Source organism: Anas platyrhynchos, chromosome 24 (assembly GCF_047663525.1).
Source record: "Anas platyrhynchos isolate ZD024472 breed Pekin duck chromosome 24, IASCAAS_PekinDuck_T2T, whole genome shotgun sequence".
Taxonomy (NCBI): Eukaryota; Metazoa; Chordata; class Aves; order Anseriformes; family Anatidae; genus Anas; species Anas platyrhynchos.
In genome coordinates, this window is record NC_092610.1 from 4,052,825 (window position 1) to 4,063,475 (window position 10,651).

General features: G+C 58.2%; 1 protein-coding gene across 1 annotated transcript; it reads left to right on the top strand.

Annotated features, from left to right (window-relative positions):
* Window positions 1-812: 812 nt before the first annotated feature.
* On the top strand, window positions 813-8,605 carry TMEM222 (transmembrane protein 222). Its single transcript, XM_027443826.3, has 6 exons — window positions 813-969; window positions 2,810-2,894; window positions 3,469-3,500; window positions 4,182-4,278; window positions 4,438-4,568; window positions 5,516-8,605. The coding sequence occupies exons 1-6, from the start codon at window positions 854-856 to the stop codon at window positions 5,601-5,603; spliced, it is 549 nt and encodes a 182-aa protein (XP_027299627.1). The 5' UTR covers window positions 813-853; the 3' UTR covers window positions 5,604-8,605.
* Window positions 8,606-10,651: the final 2,046 nt, after the last annotated feature.

Below are 10,651 nucleotides of genomic sequence, written 5' to 3' on the forward strand. Positions count from 1 at the left end.
TGTGCTGTGACAGAGCTAAAATGGAGGAGCCACGTGCTGGAAGGGATAAGCTGCAAGAGCTTTGTGAGCAACCCCCCAGTGTCATGCCGTCCAACACTACAAACTGTGCTGGAAGGAAACCTCTGCTAACTGTGGGCCTTGGAAATGCAGCTCAAGATCGCAACGCAAGGAGGACACGAGGTGCTTCCAGGAGGAACACAGAAGGATGTGAAGAGGAGAGGGGGGTCCGGATGCCTGGCAGCTCTCCTGTGCCTGCTGGGCACAGCACCCTGGTGGCAGGCAACGTCGTCCCTTTTCCTTCCACTCGTTCAGTGACTTGTCCCTCTGTATTTTGCCGAGCGTGTTATGGGGGTGGAAACCTGGAATAAACCCATTTCTTCTTCAGCCTCCTCGTGTAGAGTTTGAATTAAACTTCCTAATAAAGCAATTGTTATTTTTCTAAGCCGATTCTCCAGGTGTAAGTGCTGTTCCTCCCCCTGCCCTCCCTCCCGTTCCTCCTGTCCCGGGGGGGTGCTGATTTTCCTGGGAGTTGTGGGGAGGGGGGGTTCCACTGTCCCTACACCATTGGCACCCCCACGCAGGGGGAGCCCCACGTCCCTGGCTGTGGGTGCCAATGGTGTAGGCCTGAGGGGCTGCTACAGAGCACGAAGCCCGCTGTAAAGCAGAACCGTGTCTGCGGGGGGCCTTGAGCCCCGCTCCTGGCTTTTTGGGGGGGGTGGGTCCCTCAGGGGGGGGTCCCCGACCCCTACGGCCCTTAGGCCTCTCCCACTTCCTGGTTACCGGGCGCACCCGGAAGCGGCCGCGCGGTTTCCAGGAAGTGACGCCATGGCGCGGCGGCCGGGCGGGGCGGGCGATGGCGGAAGCGGAGGCCAAGATGAAGCAGTTCCATGGCGCCGGGGGGGCCGGGCTGGACGCCGAGCGCGGCCGCTTCCCTTACTGCGTCGTCTGGACCCCGATCCCCGTCCTGACGTGAGGCCGGGAGCCTCGGGGGCTCGGCGGGGAACGCTGTGCCGGGAGCCGTTGGGGGCTCCTCAGGAGCTGGGGCCTGGGGGGGAACCGGCTCGGCCCGGGGGGGGTCGCGGCTGGGGGGCGAAAGGGCCTCAGGGGGGGCCCAAAGCCGCGGGGGCCTCGCAGCCAGCCCCAGGGGAGCCCCTGCTGGGTTTGTCTGTGGTGCTGGCAGGGTGTAGGCAGGCTTCAAGGAGAGTTTTGGTGGTGGTTTTGTTTGTTTTTTAATTTTTTTTTCTTGCAGTTGTGGGAAAATGGGAAGCCCTAAACATGTGGTTCCTGGGGGGCGGGGGGTGGTTTTCACGCCGTCCTCACCCCCTCCAATTGCAGCCGGGTGTGAATGTTTGCTGAGCCGGGGCTGAAAGTCAGGGCGAAGACGTGGCGCGGTCTGTGGGGCTGGGAACGGCGCCGGGCCTCTGCTCAGCAGGGAGAAAACTTCCCTGTGCTGCCCCGCGTGTGTGAACCTGCCCTGATCGTTATCTTCTCTTTTTCACACAGCTGCACTTCCCATCCTCCCCATTCCAAAGCTTTCAACCTCCTTATCTCCCCCCGGGACTGCTGAGGAGAGCTGTCCTGACGGAGTTAGTGGGTTTCCCTGTTTGTTTGTGGGCTTGTTCTGCATCGAGCAGTGGCATCTTCCTCTTGATTTTTTTAGCAGTGGAAATTTCAGTGTCGTTATTTGGCGAAATCTCTCGCTAGATTGCATAATTGCCCCAATTTTCTTCCTCTGACGTTTCCTGTCATCCCGGGGTTTGGAGGCTTGAAAGCCAGTCAGCATCAGGGGGAGAAGTAAGGAGAAGGAAGATCTGTTTACACCTTTGAAGGTGGCAAAGCTGTGACAAGGCTGCGTTCAGCTGCACCTCCTGGCTGATAGAACACGGCTCCGTGCAGGCAGCGAAGCCGCCTGGCTGCTTTGCATCGCACCAGATAGGAAAACGCAGAGGTGAAGTGATGCAAGCGCTGAAACTTTGCAGGAAGCCTTTCCCTGCGTGGTGAGGTTACGTTATCAGCAGGAGCTGGGCGCAGTTTATCTCCTCAGTTGCACTTACTGGTGTGCTTGGCTTTATCTGCTCGTTTCAGTGGGTTTAGGATCTCCCTAACTGAGCTGTGAATCTGTTCTTGTTTAACCTTCCTGTAATGGCACCTGAAATATTAGTCGCCGGGCACGGTCCCATGAGGGGAGGGAGAAATCAGAGAGAGGGCAGCAAAGCTGAGGATGTAGGAGGGTGTGGGTGAGCGCTGGTGCTTGGCCTGAAGCACCAACGCTCACCCTATGCTTCATAGGGGTCACGGGGGATCCGAGGGGGAGATAAAGAGCTGCAGAGTTGCAAATATCAAAGGAGGAGGAGGACGAGTCTTTGAAACAAGGAGACCATTTAGGGGAGGGAAACACAAATGTTTTTTTGGGAGCCTTGGGCTTGCCCTTCCCTGTCCGGGGGGTGCAGGCGGTGCAGGCCATTGGAGTCCTGCTCATCCTGTAACTGCAGCCACTCAAAAATGTGAAAAGTGCCTTGAAAAATGATGTTTTTTAAATTTAAAAAGTGAAAACTTGAAGCCTGACCACCCTGCGGATGAGCCAACTAGATCAGCTCATCGGGGAGCACAGCTCTGGGTGTTTTCCCTTTCCAGCTCAAGCCCGCTTTCCCTTTGCTTGTACCTCTCCTGCTTTCACCTCCCGGCCTATCCCGTGCTGTGCAGTTCATTGCGTGGCTACTTCTGCGGGCTCCTGGCAGCGGGATGCACGATCTTGGCGCGATTTGGGGGCAAATATCTCAGCCTGACACCTTGCTTGTTGCCTTGGCAGGTGGCTCTTCCCTATCATCGGCCACATGGGCATCTGCACGTCGACCGGGGTCATCCGGGACTTCGCGGGGCCGTATTTTGTCTCAGTAAGTAGGCAACAGATCCAGGTACGTGAGGCAAATCCTGTGCTTGTTCTGCGTCTCACCTCTGCTGGGGGCTTCTGAGCCACCCCCGCCTTTTGCAGCTCTGAGTTCTGCAGAGTAATGGCTTTAGGTGTTTCCGAGACCGTGGATCTGTGCCATGGAGGTTGCTGTCCAGTGCAGGTCATCTGGGGGGTTGGTAAACAGCAGCTGGTTTGGTTTGGGGAGGAGGAGGTGAAAGATGCTGTGGGATAATTAATGCTCCTTAAAGATTAGGAGACTTACACCTTAGAGCTGACGAGGCATTCACAGTTTAAAGGGAGGGAACACAGTACATGCACCACGGAGCCAGGTAATGCCACCGTGTACAGAGCATGAACGCACTCACCCCCTGAACAAGAGCTTACAAACACAGCTGAAACCTAAAACATGGATGGGGTCGGTGTCTTGGGACTGTTGAGGCGACGTGGCGGTGTCCTTGCTACATGATCACGGGCTGAGAGGTTTCCAGCAAGAGGTGTGTCATGAACGCAGCGCGGGGTTGTCCTCACGAGCTCCCTTTTTTCTGTTTTATTTGTAGGAAGACAACATGGCCTTTGGGAAGCCAGTGAAGTAAGTGCTCCCGTTACTTTGTATTGAACTGAGCAGCTGACCTGCAGATGTCCTTTAATTCACGGAGGCAGCCAGGCCGTAACACTGCTCTTCTCGTTGTTCACATAACCTAATTCAAGTGGACGGCTGCTGTGTCTGTGCTTTTCAAGAAACCACGTTAAGTTCAATCTTTTTAGAAGCGTGGCAGCAGGATAATGGCATTAATAACTGTAGCTGTACGGAGCCTTTACGAGAAAAAAAAAAGGCCAAAACATTTTAAAAGAATGTTAGCAACAAGTGCTCCAAGTAAATGGTGCCCGTGCTAATGACCTGTCATCACTCCCATCTTGTTAATGATGTTCTGGGGTAGGGGGCGAGGTTCCTGGGCTTTGTGTGTCTGTCAGATCACGTTTACATTTTAAGTGGCCTGCAGGCTTCATCTCATAGCACATGAAAGCCATTCAGAGGGGCCTGTAGCCTCGAGGCCTGCAATTTCTCTGTCTGGAGTGCCCCAGGGCTGAGGGTGCTGAGTGTTGGTTCCTGCAGCATGTGCTGGTCTCGAAGGGTGCAGTTCCTTGGGCTCCAGAGGCAGCCTTTTTCCTAAGCCCTTCAAGCAGCTTCCCGCTGGGAAGAGCAAAAAAATTGCAGGGGAGCAGCAGCAGAGCCAAGGGATCACGGAAGGGATCTGTTCTCGTTTCCCAGGTACTGGAAGCTGGATCCTGGCAAGGTGTACTCCTCCAACCCCAACATGTGGGACACGGCTGTGCACGATGCCTCGGAGGAGTACAAGCACCGAATGGTACGGCTGCGGTGCCCGCGTCCTGCCTGGAGCGACACCTCCCCGGGGTTGGGGTCCTTCCTGCAGGATTGGGACCTGTGAGCCTGCACCAGCCCCGTGTGCAGGGCTGGGGAGCCCTGAGGCAGGATTTCTAACGCTCTGCCCCTTTTTCTGTTCCAGCACAACCTCTGCTGTGATAACTGCCACTCTCATGTAGCTCTGGCCTTGAACTTGATGAGATACGACAACAGCACCTCCTGGAACATGGTCAAGCTCTGCTTCTTCTCACTCCTCTATGGGAAGTACGTAAGGTGAGCTGAGAGCAGTCTAGATCCAGCAGGCAGAGGGGCTTTGTTTCTTTCCTTCTTCCCATCCCTCCAGAGCTTCAACCTCTTGGGAAAGGGAGGAACATCTCCCCACCCACCCACAACACGTGGGGGAGTGTTGCTGGTAGGTGGTGCTCTCACTGCCTGTTCTTAAGCAAAGAACCAGGAGCGTTTGCTGGGTTGCACTGGATGCTGCTCCTGAGATACTGTCTCTAGCAACGAATTTAGGGTGCCAGGAATTTGGGAAATGCTAACTAGAGCAAATATCGCTCTCTGTGTTGTCTTTTGGCTGGGTTAGGTCAGAACAGAAGGTCACAGAATGGCTCCTCTCCAAGGATTGCTGGTCTCTCTTCCCTCTCTTGAATCTTGTTTACACTAAAACTAGTCTGATTTCCAGCTGGAGTGGAGAGGGAAACCCTGAGCTTTCCTTATTAGAAAGAGCTCTTAATCTCCATTTTATCTCCTTGGGCCTGGAGAGGAGATTCTGCGAGGACAGCCCTGCACAAAGGTTTCTCGTTGCTTCCCTTCTGCTGGGTCTGCCTTTTCTGGGAGAGCCCAACCAGCTTTCCTGCAAGCGTGGTCCCCCTGCGCTGGGTAAATACACCAGCAGCCTGAACGCTGAGGCTGACTGAAATGGGGTTTCATTGTTTGTCTGTGGAGATATGAAACATGCCAAAGTCATAGACTTTGACCTGGATTTGAGCTGGAAGGCGAGTCCAGCCCTGTTGCTCATGATGCAGTTATTTGTGGACCTGATTTAACCTCGCATTTTTAACGTGTACTGTGTGGCAGTGCTAGCAATGGATAAGAGAAACATCTGTCTCCTTCTGGTTTCTCCACTTACCATCACTTCCTTCTCTCCCTCCTGTCTTCCTCTGCTGACTTCTTATGTTTAAACTCTCCCCGTTGTGTTTTTTTTTTCCATCTTGCAGCGTAGGGGGATTTGTGAAGACCTGGCTTCCCTTTGTCCTCCTCCTGGGGGTGATCCTGACGGTCGTTCTGACACTTCACCTGCGGTGATGACAGCTGTGAGCTCCCTGTCCTGCGGGCACACGAAGGAAGAAACTGTGACTGCTTGACCCAGCGAGGTGGAGGCATGGGACTCCGGGAGGCGTTTTTTGGGGAAGGTGGCCACTCCACTCCATTGTAACAACTCATCTTTGTTCCCCGGGACTGGCTTCTTACCCTTCTGTTTCTGTTCTGTCGACGGTGTCTCCCAACAGCAGAGGTCCTGAAGCCTCCTGATCCCTCCCTGAATTTGCTCCCTCCCTGCAATTTGGTAGGTAGAAATGCAATCAGGAAAGGAGAGGTGTGGGCACCTTTGCATTCCGTGCGAGGCAAACCCTGCCTCCTGCTTCAGGAGCGCGGGCAGCTGCACCTTGTAAGGTTCTCTCTGATCACCTCTGGGTTCTTCCTCCTGGCAAACCTCATCAGGTGCCTCCTGGGGTTTCCAGTCTCCCAGGGGCAGTTGTTTCCCTGTTGCACGGCTCTCCTGCAGCACACGTTTCACAGTGGAGGTGTGGGGCTCCTCCTGGGGGTGCGCAGCCCTCGCTGACGGTCTCCCCAGTAGTGCCAGAAAGGTGTTGACGGCGCAGCACTCCTCTGAGGAGAGACACACAGAGGAACGCTCCGTGGCGGGGCAGATGCGTCTGGTCCTGCTGGTGAGCCCAGAAAAGCAGGAAAGTAGAGGGACTGGCTTGGGTATGGCTTGTGGCAGTCTGCACGCTTTCAGCAGCGTGTCGCAGAGCTGGGAGTCTGCTGCCAAATCCCTTTTAGCTTGTGCCAGAGAAAATCTAGCTTCCCCGCTTCTCCCTGGGCTCTGAATGCCTGAAATTGTCGTTACACTCCTCCCAAGCTGCTTAGCTTCCCTTTGATCCCTAGCGCTTTGCATGTCACAGAAATCACGACTGCAGAGGTGGCGGCAGCAGCAGCAGCAGGTACTTGCTCCTGGGACAGAAGGCTTTGGGGCTGTGAAAGCATCCGTGCCTTGCAGAGCAGTGCCCGAATCCTGGGCTTAGTGGGGCCAACGGAGGTTTCAAGAGGTGGACGGACTGGCGGGCAGACGTGCTCTGCTTGGGCTCTGCAGCAGCAAACAGGGCACTGCTGTCTTGTGGCTGGTCCCGGGGTGATGCCTGGGGAGCTGTGGCGTGTTCTGGAGAGCACACCCGGGGTGAAAGCACTTGGAAGGTGAAAAATTTAGAAGGTTTGGCAGTGCTGGGGGTTTGATGGCCCTTCCGAGCCCTGGAGCAGGCAGAACGGCTCCTAGAGGAGGTGGTTTGGGAGTGCTGAGCAGGGAGCGTGCCTGGGGTCGGGTCCCTGCTTTCTGAGGCTCCGGCTGCTTTCTGGGGTGCTCTTAGCCGGGTGGCTGTCGGGTGTCCCCCGAGGGCTGTGTGCCATTAAGCAGATGCCCTCTGATTGCAGAGGAAGGCTTAGCTTTTCCACTCCTGCCTTGAAAGGCCAGCTCTTTACTCCACTACCTGATGGATTTCAGCCTCAAGGAGTGCTCGTGGCCAGCAAGAAAGCTCTTTTTGTCTGCGTGCCATCCCTGTGGCTTCCTCTGATGTGGCAGCCCTGTCAGTCCCCCTGCTGGCTCTGGAGGCCGTCCCTTTGTGCCTCCCCATCTGCTTCCATCCCCCTGACCCCTCCCAGCTCTATAGGGGGGCTGGGGGCTCTTGGGCTTCTTGAATTCTTCATTTCCTCCTCAGTCACCCTTAAATAGCCCCTTAAACCTCTCCGTTCTCCCTAGCACCCAGTTGTCCTTGTCACCTGGTGCTGGCCTGGCGGGGTGGGAGCTCCTCACTGCCCTTCCCCACGTGCCTGGAGCTGAAGCAGGCGGCGTCTCCTGCGTACAGTCCCTTAAACCCGAGCGGAGAGCGGGCTGGAGGGTGCTGAGGCCAATTAGAAAGCCAAAACCTGGATCAAAGAGAACCTTGCAAGGAAAAGATGGAATCTCACGGAGCTGCCCAGCGTCGCTGCGCGGCGGGGTGGCTGCCGTGCCCCAGGACAAGCCAGTGGAACGGGAGGGATCAGTCCTTTGCCCCAGTTTGTCATTTTAGCGTGATTCCTCAATGTCCTGCCAAGGATGCGCTGGGAGTCCCCGGCCCCAGGGCTGAAGCCAACCTGTCTTACGCAGTAGCAATAACCCAGAGACTCTTGGGGCTGTCTCACACGTTGCTGCAGTGTTTCAGCGATAAGCTAGACGAGCGTTGCCAAAGCTGAGACTCCGAGGTGTCAGGGGAGGCCGGGAGCGGGGCTGCTGGCCACGATCCCTGCTCCCGGGACTTCGGAAAGTGCCGAGTGCCATTCCCCACCGTGAAAATCCTTCTCGTTTGCTCCCCGTGCTTTGTATTTTTTTATTTTTTAACCAGATCTGTGGTTCTGAACGGAGGCTTTTCCCCTACAAACGAGCCCTGCGGGACCTCGGGCTGCGGAGCTGCTTCCCCTGCACCTCGACCGCCAGCAGGGCAGGACGGCTCCGGGCACCAGGAGGGAGCACGGGCGGCTCCACAGCAAGGTGTGCAGCAGAGGTAGCACGGAGCCAGCCCCAGCAGCCTCGCTGGCCTCCCTGTGCCTGCAGGAGGGCTCCTGCAGAGCGGCTGGCTGTGGGCTGGGCAGATTTACTGCTCCACCACACCGCCGGCGCTGCGGGAGCGCGGGGAGACGGGCGATGCGTGGGGAGAGCGGGCTGGGAGGTGGGTGGGTGGGTGAGGGACGTGCTTTCCTTGCAGCTGCCTTCATCTCGCTGCCAGCTCCTTGCCCGTGGCCTCCTAAAGGTTCCCCCCTTGTCCCTTTCCTCCCCGCTGGCGCTTTTCTGGTCCCCTCCTTTCCCCTTTGCACGTGCTCGTGCTGCAGAGCTCCGTGGCTCTGCCGTGCTCTTCGGCGAGGGCCAGCCCCTGCGTACCCTCTTCCTTTGTTCTCTTGATCTCTGTGGGGCGCTGGATTACTTTGTAAATATTTAAACTCTGCTTCTGTGGTTTCATAATCCTGACGGTAGGGGAAATAAACTTATTTCTGTGGATGTCTCCAGGTGCCTTCTCTTATTGTCGAGGCTTCTCTCCTTCAGAAGCAGGCTCAGCTTTTTCCCCCCCCTCGACCTCCTGATCTGCAGCCTCCTGCCTGCGGGCAGCGCGAGGAGCTGGCCCTGGAAGGCCCCCGCGCCTTTCATTTCACAGAGCTGCCCTTGCTGCGTGGCCAGAAGTCACGGTCCTGTTTGCAGAGCTGCTGTCGGGAAGAGCTGGGGGGGGGGAGCTGGGGAGGGGATGGCGCTGGGAGCCGCTTGCTGCAGAGCTGGAAGCCTTTGCTGCAGTGCAGGCAGAGCCCACGCCGTGCCAGAGCTTTAATGCCAGGGCTCCGAGAGCCAGGGCCCTTCTGCGGGCCTTTGTTTAGGGGAAAGGTTTTAGGGGAAGGGTCCCTGCCTTGTGCTGGGCTCATCCCTAACCCCCTGCCAGCTCAGCGCAGCCCTGCGTGGCCCTGAGCAGGCAGAGAGCCGAGCATTTGGGGAGGAGGATGCTTTTTGGTACCCCCCCCCTTGTAGGTTTATCTCATTCAGCTGTGAATAACTTCCCTGCATGCAGCCTGAGGTTTGGCATCCCTCTTTTCGCATTATCTGGGTTTTTTTCGCCCCCCAGCTCCTCAAAGCTCGGAGCCCCCGTGGCTTCCCTCGCCCCACGAGCTGCTGGAGGGGGGCTGGGGGTGCTGAGACGAGGCCAGGACCCCAAACCCCCTGCCATGGGTGTGGGGCTGGGGGTCTGTCACCCCTTTTTGCTCCGTGGGGAGCGCGCTGTGGGTGCGGTGGTTGGCGGCAGTGCCACGATGTCTCCTACCCCTCACCATCTCACCATGGGGGGGCTGCGATGCTGGCACCGAGGGGGGGTCAGGCTGGTGTCACCCATTGCCCTGCCCGGGTGCAGGGCGCTCCCGGGGCCCCGGCAGCCCCCACTGCCCGTGATGTCCCCCCAAGAATGTCCCTATGGGGACAGGGGCACGGGGCCACCTTTGGAGTGGGGTCACTTGGCTGCAGCTGGTTGCACGGGGGGGCCACATCACAGGACCCCCCCCACCGAGGTCTGATCTCAAGCAGCACTTCAGCATTTGCATCTTTGGAGCTTCCCAAATGCCAGCAGCGGGGCCTGGGCTGCCCTTAGGGCCAGGTTACCCCCCCTTAGGGCTTCCCTTGTCGTGCTCGGTCCCCGCCCATCTGTTTCGTTCCTCGGCAAGGGGGGAGCAGGCGCAGCGCAGGGTCCCCCCCCTGCTTGTTGCCCCCAGCTGGAGCCGAGGGTGGGACCTCTGCGACATCCCTGCATGGGTGAAAAAAATTAAAACTGCACAAAAATCCCCCAACTCTGGGGTGCTCAGCTCCGTCCCTGCGTCCCCAACTCCATCCCCAGGGAGGGGCCACATCCTGCTGCGCTCCCCACAGCACTCAGCCCCCAGAGCTGCCTCTGACACCCCGATTTCCCCCCTCCTGAGGCTGGGGGTCCTGTGGGGTGCTGCCCCCTGCCCTCCACAGGTAATGAGCCCCAAACCCACCGGCTCTACCCCCTGCCTCAGTTTCCCCCCCCCCGGGGCTCACCCACGCCTGGCGCACCCGAGGAACGGGTCCGGGGCTGGGCACGTGGGTGGGAGCAGAAATGAGGCCGAGCCTGTTCTGGGTGCCCGCGGGGGGGCTGCCAGCACCCAGCACCCGGCACCCAGCACCCAAAGGAGCTGCTCCTGCGCTGGGTGCCCCCCCCAGCCCCTCCACGAGTGGGGACATCGGGGCAAAACCCCGCGTGGGTGCTGGTCCCTTTGGGTGGTGGGTGGGTTCAATCCTGGGGGTGCAAAGAAAATTGTCCCCTGGGGGTGGCCGGGTGGCACCAGCCCCCGGGCACGCTGCGGGGGGAGGCTACAGCGAGAGCCAGCAAATTTGTCACCCTTTGTCACCCCCCAACCAGGATCAGCACCCCAAATCCTGCCCTGTCCTTTTCTAGGGCAGCCTCAGCACCCCCCCGGGGGGGTTTTGGTGCTGGGGGGGGCCGCATGCAGGGGGCTCGGTGCCAGCAGGGACCCGCGGCGGTTTCGGAGCATCC